Raw genomic sequence first — 16752 nt, 5'->3', positions numbered from 1 at the left:
CGCGCTTTCCAATCGGAAGTAGCTTTGGGAGCAGGGCGTCGAGTGGTTGGCTGCGGCGCGGCGCGCGGCAGGGCGGAGCGGAGGCGCGCGCTCTGATTGGCGGAGCGGGGGCCCCGTGACCGCGCGCGTGCGGAGGTGTGGCCCCGCTGAGGGGCCGCCGGTGCCGGTGGAGCGTTAACCGGAGCGGGCGATGGGCTCCGAGGCGCGGACAGCGTCCCGGTGCCGTGACCCGGGCCCCGCCTTTGGCAGGGTGTCCCCGGACGTCATCGAGGACGCTCTGATCCGCCTGGCCACGGAGAACGAGCGGCACCTGAGCGAGCTGCCCGACGGGGCCGGGTGCTTCAGGGAGGCACGGATCGTGGGTGAGGCCCAGCGCGGCGGCCTGCGCCGGTCGGGGCCGGGGCAGGGGTGACTCTGCTCTGCTCTGCTCTGCTCTCCTCCTGCAGAGTTCATCTTCCTCTTGGCTGAAAAGTTGCGCCTGGACCAGTCGGCGCGGTACCAGGCAGTGGAGTTACTTGAAAGGTAAGGACCACCCCGAGCGCTCAGTGCGTTCCTCGTCTCTCTCATGTGGTTCCGCTGCGTGTGTGTGCCCTGGACCGCTCGCTCAACCAACCCGTGATGGGGTTTTGCAGCCCCAGAGCTTTCTCTCTTTGCTCATTTAGCTCAAATTTTGAGCTGAATACATGCAGAACTGCTGCTTTTCCTTTTGCTTAGCAGAAGAGAACTGTTTTCTGAGCAGTTTTGGGTTTTGTAGGTTTATGATCAAGCAGGTGGAACAAATCTCTAAGTCCTCTAGGAAGAGCGTTAAAGACTGTGAGCGGGGGGGAGGCAGCAGCTGCAGCTCTCTGGAAGATCAGCTCTACAACACGTTTGTCCTGCGGCTCGTGTCATGCGTTCAGCTCGCAAGCAAACTGTCCCTGCACTATAACGTAAGCCCAATGAACCTGTTCTTGTCATGGCTTTTAGCAGTGTAGTGAGCTATGTGGTACACTTATGGCTGTTAAAAAGAGGATTAGAAAGAAAGAGGGCCATGAGAGCAATCAGGGGCTGGAGCAGCTCCCATATGGAGCCAGGCAGAGAACATTGGGGCTGTTGAGCCTGGAGAAGAGAAGCTGCGTGGAGACCTCAGAGCAGCTTCCAGTGTCTGAAGGGGGCTACAAGGATGCTGGAGAGGGACTCTTCATCGGGGACTGCAGTGACAGGGCAAGGGGTGATGGGTTCAAACTGAAACAGGGGAAGTTCAGGTCAGATATAAAGAAGAAGTTCTTTACTGTGAGGGTGGTGAGGCACTGGAATGGGTTGCCCAGAGAAGTTGTGAATGCTCCATCCCTGGCAGCGTTCAGGGCCAGGTTGGACAGAGCCTTGGGTGACATGGTTTAGTGTGAGGTGTCCCTGTCCATGCAGGGGGTTGGAACTGGATGATCTCAAGGTCCTTTCCAACCCAAACAATTCTCTTATTCTGTTATTTCCTCTTTGAAAGCTATTACTGATCATAAAATGCAAATTATATTGAAATGGAGACCTAAATTTAGGTTTAAACATTTAGGGCAGATGAATCGTCACTTGTCAAGTAGCAATTTGTCAGGAAATGTTCCCAATATTAGGGGGAAAAAGTACAGGCAGTGGGGAACAGTCTGTGGTTGTCAAAAGCTGTATGTCTGCAGCGGGAAAGATTGTGGGGTAGAGGAAACCTTGGGGAGAGAAGGTCTGAACTGGAGTTTTAATTCCAGCTCAATGGAGGAGTTAGACAGGGTTAGAGAGCCATGGGAGCTGCGGTGGTTCCGGCTGAAATCCAGTGGGAGGAGTAAACCAAAGAGGTGTTTGCTTCTCCCCGCTGCCCAGGAGCTCATTTGTCTTTTGTTCCCTCTTTTTCCTCCTCAGAGAGTTAACAGTGACATAGCTTTAAAATTTCTGCAGTCTCTGAAATACTCGTACACGAAGCAGGAGCTGCTCGAGTCAGAACTTGCTGTTCTAAAAACTCTGCACTTCCAGGTCAACGTCTCGACTCCTTTGGCTTACGTGGAATTGCTCCTGGAGGTTCTGGGTAAGAGGATTGAGAGGATGGTAAAAGGGTTTTTAAAAGGTGGAATAGAGCCATTGGGTTCAGGTCTAACAACCTGAATTTAGGTATCAGTGAGATGATACTGAGCTTGAGAAAGCCCGTGGCACTCAGAAACAAGGGGCAGTTGGCACCACGAATCTCCATCCGTGGCTTGCGGCTTCTTTCTCATCCAGTTTCATGCCCTGGGATGTGGTGCTGATCCCGTGTGATCTCTGTGCTAGGGTACAACGGCTGCTTGCTTCCCACCAAGCCCTTACATCAGATGTGTGTTCAGCTCCTCGACTTTTCCTACCTTGCACGAGATGCCATCTATGACACTCTGTTGAAGATGGCCATCGAAAACTCCACACCAAGCAAACTGCAAGTGTGAGTAGCTCCCGTGGCTGATGCTTTTAACTATTTGAAAGGAAAACCCTAAAAACACCCTTAAGAAATAGTAGCATAATTCCCACGATGCCATTTTTGGGGGGCATGTTTTTAAAAAACAGTAATTTTGAGGGGCTTTCAGCATTTATTGAGCTTAATGTTCAAAGCAATGTGCTTCTACACAGTGCTTTAGGGGCAAGCTAGGGAAATGTTTAATGTAATCATAAAACCCCAGCTTTGGCACTGTCCATTAAAGTTAACAGCATCAGGCTCTGTTTGGACTGAGCAAGTGAACATGTGCTTTGTAGCCCTGCCAGAAGCAGGTGCTTTCCAACTGCAAAGCTGGCACTGATGACACCAAAAGACACTTTTACTTCTGCAGAACAAAGTTTTTGACAGTGAAGGAAGATTTCATGCTCTTGGCTGTAGGAATCATCAGCACAAGCATGTTCGTACTAAACCCTGGGCACTGGAAGCAGGTACAGTCACTTCTAAAGATGTTGGCTCTATGTGGGTTGTTGAAGTGCAGCAGGAAGCACGTATGAGGGTGTTGGAAGGCTCCTGCGTGCACTAGTGTATGTCTTTGTGCTTCAGTGTCTCCACAGCCAGAACAAACCCCATACAGGTGAAGTAATCCATGGGACTACTTCACAGCCTGTAGCTTTTTCACCTCTTCAGTAGAAGTGATTAAAAAAGAAAATGCAAAACAAACATAAAAACCCCCGAAACCAAGCAAACAAGCCCCTAGCCACATAGAAAACATACTGAGAGGCTTCACATTTGTTGAAGTGTGGCCATGGAGCACTTACTCCTGTTATTCCCACTAGACTTGCAGGATTAAGAAGTATGTCTGTAAAGGACCATCTCTTAGGCACTGTTAGTAAGTAGCTCTCTTGGGTTTTTTTTAAGGTTGTGGAGCATTTGAACTGTATCACTGGCATCACTTCACAGAGCATACAAGATTTTTCTTATGCAGTACTGAAACAGGTCATTGGCAGCACCACTCCGAAGCAGTGCTACAGGAGCTGTGGAACAAAAGCTCTAGAACACAGAACTGGGCCTCAGTAGAGCTGCCTGCCCTGGGGCAGCAAAGCACTGCCACTGCCCAGAGCACCCCATGCAATTTGGTTTGCTTTTGTTTGGAACACCAGTGTTAAATTAGAAAAGCTCCTTTCAGGCAACATCCCAGTGCTGTGAAGGGAGGCACCAGGAGCCAAGTAGAAATAACCTCTTTGGGCAGAAAAAGTCTTTATTGTAAGACCTACATCAGCTTAGTTACAAACAGAAGTTTCCTTGAACAAGGAGAAAGCTCTAAGGAGTCGTTCTGAAAAGGCAGTGAGGCGCATGGTGTGGTAATGGCACAAGGAGCAGCTCACAAACCCATTACAGAGCTGTACTTGCTTTCTCTATTTGCTGCTGTTTTAAAGCTAACTCCTGTCTCAGGCAGCCGGGATGTTCCTGTGTCCCCTCTCTGCTCCCGCCCCAGCAGGCAGTTGCCCACCTCTGTGGTCAAAGGGACATCTCCCCCAGTTTGGAAAGCAATGCGACTGTCACGATAGCAGGGGCTTGCTGAGCCCGTCGCTGGGAGCTGTGCCCATGTCGCATGGAAGGACTCTCTGTGTAGAATAGTGTTTTATTATTTACTGGGTGCACCTCCAGGTGAGAACAGGCTGCAGGAAGTATCCCAAACACCAGCATCATCCCAGCTAACAGTACTTGAAGCAGTATCAAACCTTGCTACGTTGAGTGGCACAGAGTACTGACATGACTTAGAATCCTTTATTTCATACTGCAGTTACCTTGAGTTCCTCCACGTTCCTGTGTTTGCAGCATTTAACTTCTCTAACCTGTGTTCAGCTGTAAGAGTGGTACTGAACTCACCCGTTTGAAGTTCAGCAGTAATTTCAATCTATAAACCTCAAAGTGCCAGTTTAGCATTGATTTAACAGCTTTTTATTCTGTTCAGCTCCATGACACAACTTTACATATTGCTTTTCTACATACTACTTGTAATAATGGTCTTTTAAATAAAGTGTCTTGTGGTTTTTTGGTATTGTAAACATTTTATACTGGTTAATATTAAGAGACATCTTAATGTGACTTTCCCCAACGGAACACAGACATCCTGCAGCTGCCAGGACGCGTTCTTCCCATGGTTACTTGTTATAGAACTGGGATGAGACCCATGCAAGACCCCACTTCAGGTTAGTTAACATGAATTTCAGTGCTTTTGTCCATTGCTCCTCAGAGTTAAATTGTGTTTTAATAGAGTAAGAGCCACCGCTGCCACCTGTGTCTTCAATCTTTCCTTTCTCCACGTCCATCCTAGACCATACAAAGCTTCATTAGTGTGTTACTAGTGCGAGCATTTCATTTCCATGTGACATTTCAACCTAACGTTCATGTTATTTTATGTAAGAATAGTTTTAACTGAAATCTAGCAAGCCTCAGGTCTTCACCTGAGGAACAGGCTTTAAGTACTAAGAGAAATGGGGTAATCTTGCATGTTATAAAGATGATGGGCTGATTCCAGGGCAGAACTGGGTCAGTTGGTGCTGTGTGGGGCTGCACACGAGGTGTTCACTTGCTGTGTTAGACAGCAGCACTCACCTGTAGGGCAAACAAAACCGGGTTTCCCCTTTCTCCACTTCCTCTTTAAACTGCTGCACGCAGTCCAGGAAAGCCACCATTGCGTGGTCAAATTTATTGTCCCAGAAGAACCTCAGGCCTCCAGAACAGTACAAGGGAAGCTCCTGGAAAAGAGATGGGTTTCAAGTACTCTAAGCATTCCCATTTAGGTATAATCATTGCAGCTTTTTAGTCCTCTTTAGTGTGAGGCTTAAATTTCTCATGGGATCCTTAGAAATGGTTTGTGGCACATAGCAAGTGTGACTTATTTTGTGGTTGGTGCCTGTTATGTGCAGGCTTGGGTTCCTAACCACCACCAACCAGCCCAAACCATCTTCCTCTGGCCAGTGCACTGTTTGACTCCAGAGTCCTGTTGTTTTTAACCAGGTGGCAGGAAGAGCAGCTTGATACAGGACATGGAATTAATAGATTACATACTAGTTATTACATTAGGTATTTTGTTAGAGAAGTTGTGGCATGTAGTTGTCCTGTACCATAGACTCACAAAAAGCTAAGTTTGCCTTCTGTGACCAGGGCCCTGTGGCACTCAAGGCCAGTGTGACTTGTGTGGGGTCTCTTACCTTTGATTTGTCCGTGAGCGACTCCAAATATGAGTGGTTGCCATATGGTACAAGACGGTATCTGAAAGGAGAGAGGATTCACAGGCAGATGAGCTCAACTGTGTCTGGGCCAGAAGCAAAAGGTGTGTTATATGGCATGTACCTTTGAAACTTCAGGCCCATTTTGTTTGCAAGGGCATGGAGCAGCAGCACAGTCTGCCCCCAGGCAGCGTTGATCTCATTCCATTCCACAGGAACGCTGGGGAGACGGCCAAGTCTGAAGTTATTTATTGTGCCAAACTGACCACTGTGCCTGTGATAGGAGGAATTAGAAATAAACTGCTGGAGCAGGAACAGCTTCTGGCAGTAAAATGTGTGATGGCTGCAGTGTAACAGCCATCCCCCATGCACGAGGAGCTCAGCAAAGGGGGTTTGGGGCTCTGATTAGAAAGTGTATGTAAACAGCAAGCCCTTGTTATCTGTTTATCATGGAATCCCAGCCTGGTTTGTGTTGGAAGAGATCCTGAAGCTTATCCAGTTCCAACCCCTGCCACAGGCAGGGACACCTTCCACGAGACCCAGGTTGCTCCAGGCCCCTGTGTCCAACCTGGCCTTGAGCACTGCCAGGGATGGGGCAGCCATAGCTGCTCTGGGCACCCTGTGCCAGCGCCTCAGCACCCTCACAGGGAAGAGCTTCTGCCTAAGAGCTCATCTCAGTCTCCCCTCTGGCAGGTTAAAGCCATCCCCCTTGTCCTGTCCCTACAGGCCCTTATCAACAGCCTCTCTGCAGCCTCCTTTAGGTACATGTGACCCCATTAGTGCTGTCCCTACTCCGAGCAGCCCCACAGTACCAGATGTGGAAGGTGGCGTTGAACACGTTGGTTTTCTTTAGTTTATCCAGTTGCATTTGGGCGTAGCGCATCTGGTTCTCCACACTCTTCAGCTCATCGTCCAGCTCCAGCTGTTGCCTCTTGAATTCGCAGTATTCCTTCTGATATCTGTGAAAAAGAGCAGGACAACAAATGTCAAGTGCTTTTACAGACAAGCGATTGCTCTCCTGGTACTCCAGGGCTTATTTGGCCATGCCAACCCCAGTTTTGCAAAGACCAAGCCACCTGCATTTGGCTGTTACTTAACAGCTTTCTTTACATTATAATCTCATTTATCTGTTACTTAAAATCCCTGCCATAAGCTGAGCTGTGGGTCACTCACTGAGCTTCTTCCTGCTCCAGCCGCTCCGCCTCTGCCCGGACTCTCTCGAAGTCTTCAGCCACAACCTTGCGATTCTTCTCGACATCCTCCAGCTCCTGGATCAGCTGCTCTTCTTCCAGTGCGAGTTCCTTCAGTTCCATTTGCAGCTTCTCTTTATCATCCTCGTTCATTTGTTCCAAGATCTCCAGACACCTCCTAAAGGAGAGCGCCAAGATTACCAAACCAGGGATGCTGGGATGCTCCTGCTGGCAGCAGTGCAGACAGGGACTGGGATCTCCCACTGTTGTTGTTCCCAAGCTGTGTGGATCCTGCACCATGAGTCAGGAATACACAGAGCAGGGGAGCAAGATGCTGATACCGAGGGCTGCTGCTGCCTGACAGGAACTGTCTCTGTGGAGCCCTGGGTTGCACTGGAATACCACAGTCCTCAGCTGGAGAAGCTGTTACCACGGGACTCTCACAAGTTAAGGTTTCACGTCATTCAAAGAAAACCCCAAGTACTCAAGTCAGGAATATCCCAGTGGTCATGGGAAGGCTCTGGGCTTTCCCCAGCCTAAACCTGCTTGGTCCTGGGTGGCCTCCGGCTCACTCACTTGTAGTTCTGGCACTCGTTCTCCGTGATGTTAAGCTGGGTGTCCAGCTGGTCCAGCAGCGTGTCCGTGCACTCCTCACACAGAGGGTGATCCACGTCTGTCTGCCCGGACATGATGTCAAAGAGGTCGCCGGTGACCTGCAGGAAGCGTTTGCCATCAGGTTGGGTGAAGCCGTGGCTGCTGCTGGCTCCTCACCCAAAACTCACCGCCAGTACCACCGGGAGGCCAGTGCTGCATCTCCCAGAGCATCCAGAACTAGCGCTGCTCTGGCTCGGAGGTGCCCAAACTTACCAGCTCACACAAAACTTGCCTTCAGTCTGCGGCTGAGGTTTTCCATGGTGCCGCCATCTGACGCCTCCCCGATCAGCGTGAAGCTGTTGGCACTTTCTGTTGACATCATTCTTGGAAAGAATTTAATGGAGAGCTGAGTGCTCAGGGGCCAGGCTTAAACCTGAGGCTGGGTTAAGAGGCAGAAGGGACGAGCACAGGACAGGAGGAGCTGGACCGCAGGTGAGCTCTATGGGACGGTGGTTGGGTTCACCCGGAGGTAAGGGGCAGCCCCAGGCAGTGCCAATACACTCTTGGGGGAAACAAGAGGCCACACAGGACTGGCTGCTACGTGCAGGGCTCAGCTGGGCCCCGCTGCTGAGGGGACCCCGTTCTGCCGGTGGGGATGGCATGGACGGGACTCTGCTTCCCCGGGGCTGGGCTAGGGGCGGATGAGGCCTGCCGGGAGCGCGGCCGTACCTGGCCGGCGGGATGAACCGCCTGGACACGCCATCCTGCCGGTTCTCCGCGAAGGCTTCCTGCGGGACAAGCGGGCACCGTCACCGGGCGTGGTGGTGGTGGTGGTGGTGGTACCGGCAAGGGGACACCCCCGCCGCCGCGCCCGACCCCGCCGTACCTCCGTCAGGGCGCTCTCCTCTTCGTGCGCGTCCCCGGGCCGGGCAGGGGGGGCAGCGGCCAGCAGCGGGGCTGCGGGAGAGGAGGCGTTACCCGTGCCCGGGCCCGGCCCGCCGCCGCCGCCGCCCCCCGCCCGCCCGGCGCCCCGCGGTACCGGTGAGCTCCTGGATGGTGAGGCGGTCCAGGATCTTGAAGGAGGTGTCGAGCTTGAGCGGCTGCCCGCAGCGCTGGCACACGAAGCTCACGTGCGCCGTGCCGCCGGCCGCGCGGCTGCCCTCCATGCCCGCTCAGCCCCGCGCCATCGCCGCTCGCCGCGCGGCGGATGTGACGTCAAGCGGCGGGGCGCGGTCCTGTCAGGGGTGTAAGAGGGCTGCGTGAGGTGTGTGGAAACGGGGGGCGGCCATTTTTTCCCTTCCCCCCATCCCCTACCGTGAGCGGCCAGGACCTCGAACCGGCGGCGCGTGCGCGCGCCCCGGCGGAGGGAGGTGCGCGGCAATTGGCGGGCGCGCCGCGTGAGGTCAGTTCCGGTGAGTGGCGGCGACGCCGGTGTTGGGGCAGCGGCAGCCGCGGCATCCCCCGGACCGGACGCTCCCCGCCCGCCGCCGCCGCCGCCGCCGCCGCCATGGCCTCGCTGCTCAAGGTGGACCCGGAGGTGAAGCTCAAGGTGCGCGCCCCGCCGCCGGCCTCCTCCCTTCTTCAGCGCCCCCGCCGCGCGGGGCCGGGCCCGGGCCTCGGGGCGGGGCGGCCCCACGCCGCCGCCGCCGCCGCCGCTGCTGCCCGGTGGTTTCACCGAGGCCGTTGGTGCCTGAGCACGGCGCAGGCGCCGCCGCTGCACCGGGAGGGCGGGCGCTGGCCCAAGCGAGGCCTGGGGCCTGCCCCTCGGCGCCCGGTGCCGCCGCCAGCTGCGCGGTGCGGGGTTCTCCTCGTGCCCGTGGATGGTCCGCTGGGGCCCGGCCCGCGCAGGCGGGGCCCGGGGGAGCAGCTTCAGGCGCCCCCGGCCGCGGCCGCTCGGTGCCCAGCGGCTCGGTGAGCTCCCGGTGGGCCCTCGGAGGACGGGAGCCGCGGCCGAGGCGCTCGCTGGGACTCGGCAGTGACCGAGCTGCTGCTTTTCTCCTTCTGCAGGTTGATTCCTTCAGGGAGCGGATCACGAGCGAGGTGAGGGGCCCCTGCGCTGCCCGTGGTGGGACAGGGACGAGCCCATCGGGTCCGTGTCCCCGAGAGACCCGGCTGTGGTCCGAGCCTCTCCAGGAAGCTCCGCAGCGCGTCAGGCAGCAGCCGTGGCGAGGGGCTTGAGCCCCGTGCTCTCCTGGCGCGTTCTCACCCTGCCCCAGTGTGGCAGCAGCCCCAGCACTCGTGTTCTCCCCTGTTTCCTGCCTTTGGACAGTTGGTTTCCTGCTGTTCTCTGGCGGTGGGAGCCTCGCAGCGCTGTTCCCCATCATTGTCTGTGCTTTCTCTCTCAGGCTGAAGACCTGGTGGCCAACTTTTTCCCAAAGAAGCTGTTAGAACTCGATGGGTTCCTCAAGGTGAGATTTTTCCGTCTCCTTTTTCATCTCCGAGCTGAGCGCTGACAGCACCGTGGCAGATCCTGGCCTCTCGTGTCTTTCACTGTGTCGCACAGGGGGGGTGAAGCGGCAGCTCGGTCGCTTGCGTGCATTTGAGTGCTGTTGGCTCTAGAGGGGGTGCTTCCCCTTCCAGTTTTCTTTGTGTGATCGCCACATTTATCTTTCTTACACGTTTTGCTGCGTGGGGCTGTGCTGTGCTCTCGCATGGCTCCAGCCCTGCAGGCAGTTGATAGCTTTGATCCAGGCTGGAGCTGGCACGCTGCTCTTGGGTGGAGGGAGGGCTCCTCACAGGCTTATTGTTAGACCCTTTCTGTTTCATTTGTCCTTATTTTATAGTTGGATACGAGAGAGGGCTGAATCTTTTGTCTTCTCATTGAGTTTGGTGGGACAGAATTTCTTCACTCATAATTAAATAACAAATCTGCTTTATTTTCCAGGATCCTATCCTGAATATTCATGATCTCACTCAGATCCATTCGGACATGAACCTCCCAGTGCCTGACCCAATTCTTCTCACAAACAGCCACGATGGACTGGATGGGGTAAGGTTACTCTCTTGGCTGTGATCCCTGCTTCTCTTGATTAAAACTGCATGGCCTGCCCTGTGCTGGAGTAGGGTATATTCGCACTCAGTAAAAGGCTGTGGCTCTCCCAAAGGCTTTTAGGAGCTGGTCTCTCAAGCCTGGGAAGTCTGCGAAGGCAGTACTGTGCTCTGCAGACCATCTTTGCTTTTAAAGAAGGATACTTAGATCCAGGAGCGTAGCAGAGGCTCTGAAGTTTCCCTTGTTTCCTTTGGGACACTGCTGTTGCTCCTGAGTAGTTTGTGAGTAAAACGTTTTGTATGTTTTAGCCAAACATGAAAAAGAGGAAGCTGGAGGACCGCGAGGAGACCTTTCAGGGTAAGAGTCCCCAAGTCCCTTGTGTTGCTGCTTGCACCCTGAACCAGTGCACCATGCCCTGGGGATATGAAATGGCGTGAATCCCACTTGTCCTGTCCTGACAGCAGCTGCTGCTCATGCAGGCCTGTCCCCATGACCTATGCTTGAATGATTAAAGCTTGACCTACGCTTCTGTTGAGGAGGAGTCAGGTTCCAGCTCTCAGAAGCATAATTAGGACTTCTCTGATAGCCACAAGTAGTACTTGCTTGAGCTTGGCTTGTTGACAGAAGCGGCTCATCTCTCTGTGGCCCTCCTTTTCTGGAGGAAGATACCAGGCTTTGGCTTAAGCTGAGGCACAAACAGCTCGCACATGTGGAGCAGGAAATCCCTTGTGCCCAGGCTCAGCAGCCTGGAGCTCTTCAGCTCCACATTCTCTCTTCTCCTTCCCTTGAGGTAACTGCTGTCATCCCATGTCAGATCTCCCCTTCCCTGCAAGTTAGCTATAGCCTGACTCAGTGTCCACGAGCCTTTGCAGGAGATCGGATGCTCAGGTGGACCTTCAGTCTGATCCGCTGGTGCAGCTCTTCCTGTGTGTCCTGATGAGGTGTTTTTCTCCTCTGCTGGTAGGTACCAAAGTGTTTGTGATGCCCAATGGGATGCTGAAGAGCAACCAGCAGCTGGTGGACATCATTGAGAAAGTGAAACCAGAAATCAGGCTGCTTATTGAGAAGTGTAATACGGTGGGTATGAGCACTGGAACAAGTGGAAGCAGGAGGATGGAGGCAAAGCTGCTCTGGGTGGAAGGAGCCGACCCCTCTGTACTCTGTGGATGAGGAAAGGCAGGATTTGTATTGCAGTGGCTGGGGGTAGGTGTAGGGAAGTAATCCTAGAATCCCAGCTTGGAAGGGACCTCAAGGATCATCTGGTGCAACCTTTATAAGCAAAGCATGACCTACACTAGATATCTCAGCACTCTGACCAGCTGAATCTTAAGTGTCCAATGCTGAGGAATCCACCACTTCCTGGGGGGATTATCCCAGCAGCTGATAGTTCTCATTGGAAAAACTTTCCTGTGTCCAGCTGGAATCTCCCCAAGAGTAACTCGTGCCCATCACCCCTCCTCTCCTCCATGTGAGTCCTTGTCAAAAGGGAGTCTCGCTCTTCTTTGTAGCCACCCTTTAAACACTGGAACGTGGGGGTAAGGCCTTCCTGGAGCCTCCTCTTCTCTAGGCTGAACAAGCCCAGCTCTCGACTTTGGATCATCTTTGTGGCCCTTCTCTGGGCCCTCTCCATACCTTTTTGAGCACGGTCTCTGTGGAGATGTCGGTGTTGATCAGTGCTGTGATCTCTCCCCCACAGGTCAAAATGTGGGTGCAGCTTCTCATTCCCAGGATAGAAGATGGAAACAACTTTGGTGTTTCTATTCAGGTGAGGCACTGCTGGCTCTATTCCCCTGCTGCAGGAGGAGCTGTGCTCCAGGGACAGGGATCTCTTGGCTTCCTCTGAATCTTCCATGTGATAGTGTTCACTCAGGTTTTAAAAGCCCAGCCTGAGCCTGACATGGCACTGCTGGGACATGCTGCTTGCAGAGCCCTAGTGAGCAGTCTCGTGAAGCTAATGACTTCCTCCTCTTCCCTGCAGGAGGAAACAGTTGCTGAGCTTCGAACTGTGGAGAGTGAGGCAGCGTCCTACCTGGACCAGATTTCTAGGTAGGCATGCAAGGACAGGCCTCATTTGTGGGAGCCCCTTGGGAAAGGGAGGTGCTTGGGGAAGGTCCCCCAGCTTTCCTAGGGCAGCTTGGGCCTGAAAAAGATCTCGGTGCTGTTAATCTGACCTTTAGCCTCTCCCTTTTCTTACCAGATATTATATCACAAGAGCAAAATTGGTTTCCAAAATAGCTAAGTACCCTCATGTGGTAAGTGAGTGGGGAAGTGGAGATGTACGTGGTACATGCTGCTGCTTTTTGGGACTCTTTGGGCTGCTTCATCAATGTCCTTATTGGGGTGAGGGTTTTTGAGGGTCAGGGAAGGACCATGCAGGGATGCAGGACATCTGCGTTACAGGAGAGCAGCTGAAGGGAAGGGGTTCCCTTGGTGCTGGGGAGGCAGTGCTGGGCTCAGCCTCTGCTCCCTGCAGGAGGACTATCGCCGCACCGTGACCGAGATCGACGAGAAGGAGTACATTAGTCTGCGCCTGATCATTTCAGAGCTGAGGAATCAATATGTAAGTGGAAAACCAGAGCTTGCCAACAGGAGAGAGCCCTTGTGACCCTCGTGCTCTGCCCTTCCCCTCGGGGTACACCCGCTCCTGCCTCTTTCCCTCTCTGCTCTGGCTCTGATGAGAGGAGCTGACTGTCACCTCTCCTGTGGGTGCCGGTGTCTAGCACTACTCCTTCCACCTCCTGAACTCTCCATGCAGACCAAGCTATCCCTGGGGTCCTTAGAGGAATCTTTTCTGTGTTACGTGTGGCTACTTCTGCGCAGTCTGGCTGAAAGAAGCCCTTAAACTAGGGGTGCAACTGCATGCAAGGGGTGAGGGTAGTGCCAGTGTGAGCTCTGCTGCTGCTGCTTTAACCAGGACTCATTGTGAAGGCTGAATGCTGCATCCCCTCACCCTGTCTGAGTCCTTGTCTCCCTTTTTGCAGGTCACTTTGCATGACATGATCCTTAAAAACATCGAGAAGATCAAGAGGCCTCGGAGCAGCAATGCTGAGACCCTCTATTAAGTGTCAACGTTTGAACTTGAGAACTGTTCAGTCAGCTAAAGACCGTCATTGCCTTGGTTTGTTACGTGACTATCGAGATGGGAAACTGGCTGGAAATAGTATCGCATTCTTAGTTAAACTCTAAAGAAACTCTTGCCTAGTTTTGTGATTGGTTTTGTTCAGGTCTCAGGAGCTCTCCCTCCCTCTAGTAACTGGTACCGAGAAGGCCATGCTGCTTTGGGGTGCCCTAGAGGCTACTTTGGAGTGAGAGCACCAGCCAGGCAGGAACATTCCTTCATGCCTTTCTTCCTACCTGAGTAGGAGCGACACTAGAGACCAAGCCCCTGTCCTGCCCCATCTCTTAGCTGGGGTCTCTGGGAGTGGGGCAGACAGAGCATGCTGGGGTGGTGGTGCTGTGGGGGAGAAGCTGGCTCTTTGCTGCTGGGCCCCTCTGCTGCTGGTGCTCTGCAAGGACAGGGGAGCCTGCCCCTCCTGGCCCTGGTGCTGCTGCCTGCTCTGCACTCCTGGCTCTCTCCTGACTCAGCAGAACCTGCCCCATGTCCCTCTGCCTTGTCAGTTCTGGCTAGATCAGTGCAGAGCAGCACAAGGTGGTGCTTGAAACTCAGCTGGTCACTGTCCCAGCTGGTCAGGAGCTCGGGTGGCTTCTGCCCCTGGTTGTGATTCGACTTAGAGCCCCTTTCTTGGCTAAACCCAACGTTATTCACATGCATCCTGCTGCCCCTTCAGCATGAGAGGAGGCGGGGGGGCCGAGGTCCGATACTAACTCCTGGTAGTCTCCACACATGCTCAGGCTGAGCCCTGCTGTCCCCTGGCAGTGCTCCCGTGCAGCTGGTGCTTGTGGTGAGGATGCCTGGTGCCCACCTACCTGGTCCCATGGCAGACCCTGTAGTCCTTCCCCTGCAGAGGGCATGCTCGTGTGCCTGGGGATTCCACCGGAACGTTTCATGGTCCATTACAAACCCCTTTGGGAATGACTGGTTGTGTTGCATCAGTTTCTGTGTGTGGCAAATGGGCCCGGAACGCTGCAGGCTCCAAATTTTTTCTTATTTATAGTATTTCTACTTAAGTCCCCTCTTCAGGGAATGTGAAATCATTTGTTTCAGGAACCTCACTGTTGCCCAGGTCTCGCTGTTACACCTGTATATTCTCATTGTGCAGTAGCCTTAATAGTTGTGTTCCCCCCCATTGTAACAACAGTGACAAATGGAATTAATTCTCTCCCCTCCCTTTGTTTTTTACTTAGTTTCTTTGTTTCTTCTGCTTCCACCTCTAAGAGCCATGGTGTCTCTTGCTGGTTTCCCAGGGATTTGCCCCGAGTGTGGAGGGCTGCTGGCCCTTGCTATAGACTCTTCTGTTGTTGTTTGTAGTAAGTCAACTCTTAGTCTTCCCGCTAATAAATGCTCAGTAACAAACCAACTGCATTCTGGCTGCTGTCTGGGAGCAGCCCTTCCCCTTGTGTTTGTATTGATTCCTTTTCAGTTGTTGGGCTCTCTTTGCCAGATGAACGTATGTAAACTTTGACCATGTCAAGAAATTAAAATGAGGTACTTGGAATTCTTCTAAGGTAGCTCCTTGTGTGTGATGCTGAGCTCCCAGGCTACGCAGGGCCAGTGGCTGTGCCTTTGTCACATCCAGTTGCTCCTTCCCTGCCTTCTCCTCATTCCTCTCTCTGTTGTAAACTGTGCCGCACTGCTCTGTGGGTTGTCTCTCCTGCAGCTTGCTTTTGGGTCCATGGTTTTGTGTTTTAGCTGCTTTGTCCCACCTCAGCCCAGTGCATGGGACTCGAGCAGCTCATGGGGTTTGTGAGGTGTCTCCTTGAGACTGCAGCATCCATTGCTGTGTGTGTTCCATTCCTCTCTTGTCTGCTCCCTGCATGTGGTGCCAAGGGAAGGGCTGTCCCTGGCCTCTGTGTATCCTGCTGGGGGAGGCTCAAGGACACACTCCTGCTTTCCCTGTGCTGCTGGTGCCTGAGAGGCAGGAGCTGGGCTGGAAGCCAGGAGCAGGGGAGGGTTTCTTATCCATGACCCTCACCTCTCAGTGCAGGGGTTTGTGCTCTGCTCTCCAAGTGGCACTGCGCTGTTGGGGCTGTTCACGGGTGACATCCCAGCCCCTACAACGGGCACTGTTAAACTCTGGGAGGAGAACAAAGGCACAGCAGTTGGGTGCAGACGCAGACGCTCGCATTCGCAGCCGCCGTGGGGAAGGGTCAGGCAGTTCCCACTGTTCTGTTGTGCAGGAGCTGACCCCGTGAGATGAGGGAATGGGAGTTTTCCAAAGGCTGAGGTCTGCACTGGGGCGTGCTTCAGCCTTGCCTGTGTTGGGAGCACTGGCGCAGGATTTCCTGTGCTGTTCTCTCCCAGGTGTCTGCCAGTCCCGCAGTTTCCGCTGCCTGTCTCTGGGTTTGGTTTCTGTAGGTGTGAGAGGCTGGTGTTTGCTCCCTTCACGCCTCTGTGCGAGCAAACCCCAGCAGACTCCCTCCTTGCTTTGTCTGGGAGATGTCTGCAATTTAGCAGGGCACCGATGGGCAGTGTCCAAAAGAACTGGGAGCCAAAATAAACACCAGGAGGAGGATGTGAATTCTCCCCATCAGGTGTGGGCCAGGGTGATGGGCATCAAACACCATGAACCAAACAAGTCATGAACAAGTTATGCTGCTGTTTGAGAGACACGGCTTAAGCTGCTTCAGGCTTCTTTTGGAGAAGGCATCTCAGTGATATGGCCCTTAAAGACCCATGAGTGCTTCCATCAGGAAGGTATTGACATAGGTTTCCTGGCTCTGCAGGCTCCGTTAGTTACTTTGCTCCCTGAAATTCCTGCTGCAAGACCTAGATGGATTTAGGGCTGTCCTGTCCTAAACGTTGCTCCCAGCAAGTGCAGGCTGATTCTTGTGTTGTTTGTAAGAAGCTTTGCAAGTCCTCATCTTGAGAAGCGCAGCAGAAGCAGATGGGGTTCGATAACGTGGTATCAGACACGCACCCCCGGCACACACCCTGCAGCCCGGTCCTGCGGCGCTGGGTGTGTGCTGTGCGTTGGTTTGTCGTGGGGATGTCATTCCAGGTCAGGGTTTCTCTTTCTTTTCCAAACCCCGACATGCACAGAACCAGGGCTGTTCCCACACTTATATTTTCAGACGTCTCCCGGGCGAGCTGCAGGGTTGAGTTGTGATTTGTGGGGCACTAAAGCCTGTGGAGCTCATCCAGTTCTTTAAAGTACTGCTGCTCTGCTTAGAAAATGACCGTCTGTAATTGCAGCCTCTGCCTTG

The 16752-nt window shown here is 53.6% G+C and overlaps 3 protein-coding genes across 5 annotated transcripts; 2 read left to right on the top strand and 1 right to left on the bottom strand.

Moving 5' to 3' along the window:
* Nucleotides 1-18: 18 nt before the first annotated feature.
* CNTD1 (cyclin N-terminal domain containing 1) lies at nt 19-3591 on the top strand. Of its 2 annotated transcripts, none has more exons than XM_065698935.1 (7): nt 19-362; nt 447-522; nt 755-929; nt 1993-2044; nt 2284-2428; nt 2811-2907; nt 3338-3591. In XM_065698935.1, the coding sequence occupies exons 1-7, from the start codon at nt 191-193 to the stop codon at nt 3494-3496; spliced, it is 876 nt and encodes a 291-aa protein (XP_065555007.1). In that variant the 5' UTR covers nt 19-190; the 3' UTR covers nt 3497-3591. The 2 variants fall into 2 exon arrangements, with proteins under 2 accessions (XP_065555007.1, XP_065555006.1); XM_065698934.1 differs by having other exon boundaries at nt 20-362; nt 1882-2044.
* A 774-nt stretch (nt 3592-4365) lies between these two features.
* On the bottom strand, nt 4366-8832 carry BECN1 (beclin 1). Its single transcript, XM_065698910.1, has 12 exons — nt 8754-8832; nt 8479-8674; nt 8326-8396; nt 8169-8227; nt 7732-7822; nt 7422-7558; nt 6829-7023; nt 6468-6614; nt 5780-5929; nt 5638-5698; nt 5039-5181; nt 4366-4753 (listed from the first exon to the last, which is right to left on the bottom strand). The coding sequence occupies exons 2-12, from the start codon at nt 8603-8605 to the stop codon at nt 4585-4587; spliced, it is 1350 nt and encodes a 449-aa protein (XP_065554982.1). The 5' UTR covers nt 8606-8674; nt 8754-8832; the 3' UTR covers nt 4366-4584.
* Nucleotides 8692-14906, top strand: PSME3 (proteasome activator subunit 3). 2 transcript variants are annotated; one of them, XM_065698946.1, is made up of 11 exons: nt 8692-8988; nt 9447-9479; nt 9785-9847; nt 10324-10428; nt 10737-10785; nt 11393-11505; nt 12125-12193; nt 12407-12474; nt 12626-12680; nt 12902-12988; nt 13410-14906. In XM_065698946.1, exons 1-11 carry the CDS (start codon nt 8947-8949, stop codon nt 13488-13490), a joined length of 765 nt encoding a protein of 254 aa, XP_065555018.1. In that variant the 5' UTR covers nt 8692-8946; the 3' UTR covers nt 13491-14906. The 2 variants fall into 2 exon arrangements, with proteins under 2 accessions (XP_065555018.1, XP_065555019.1); XM_065698947.1 differs by lacking the exon at nt 8692-8988 and adding an exon at nt 9206-9350.
* The last annotated feature ends 1846 nt before the right edge of the window (nt 14907-16752 follow it).

The sequence above is a fragment of the Lathamus discolor genome, chromosome 20 (assembly GCF_037157495.1).
Source record: "Lathamus discolor isolate bLatDis1 chromosome 20, bLatDis1.hap1, whole genome shotgun sequence".
Lineage (NCBI taxonomy): Eukaryota > Metazoa > Chordata > Aves > Psittaciformes > Psittacidae > Lathamus > Lathamus discolor.
Note: the sequence above shows the minus strand (reverse complement) of the source record. Positions and strands in the feature narration are given on the sequence as shown.

Excerpts from the sequence above, each read along its gene's own strand:
- CNTD1 (XM_065698934.1), top strand. The coding sequence starts at position 191 with ATGGGCTCCGAGGCGCGGACAGCGTCCCGGTGCCGTGACCCGGGCCCC. Across the intron at positions 2,045-2,283 it reads ATTGCTCCTGGAGGTTCTGG|GGTACAACGGCTGCTTGCTT; the intron begins GTAAGAGGATTG and ends TCTCTGTGCTAG. Across the intron at positions 2,429-2,810 it reads ACACCAAGCAAACTGCAAGT|AACAAAGTTTTTGACAGTGA; the intron begins GTGAGTAGCTCC and ends TTACTTCTGCAG.
- BECN1 (XM_065698910.1), bottom strand. The coding sequence starts at position 8,605 with ATGGAGGGCAGCCGCGCGGCCGGCGGCACGGCGCACGTGAGCTTCGTG. Across the intron at positions 8,228-8,325 it reads AGGAGAGCGCCCTGACGGAG|GAAGCCTTCGCGGAGAACCG; the intron begins GTACGGCGGGGT and ends CTTGTCCCGCAG. Across the intron at positions 7,823-8,168 it reads CGGTTCATCCCGCCGGCCAG|AATGATGTCAACAGAAAGTG; the intron begins GTACGGCCGCGC and ends ATTCTTTCCAAG.
- PSME3 (XM_065698946.1), top strand. The coding sequence starts at position 8,947 with ATGGCCTCGCTGCTCAAGGTGGACCCGGAGGTGAAGCTCAAG. Across the intron at positions 10,429-10,736 it reads GCCACGATGGACTGGATGGG|CCAAACATGAAAAAGAGGAA; the intron begins GTAAGGTTACTC and ends TGTATGTTTTAG. Across the intron at positions 10,786-11,392 it reads CCGCGAGGAGACCTTTCAGG|GTACCAAAGTGTTTGTGATG; the intron begins GTAAGAGTCCCC and ends CTCTGCTGGTAG.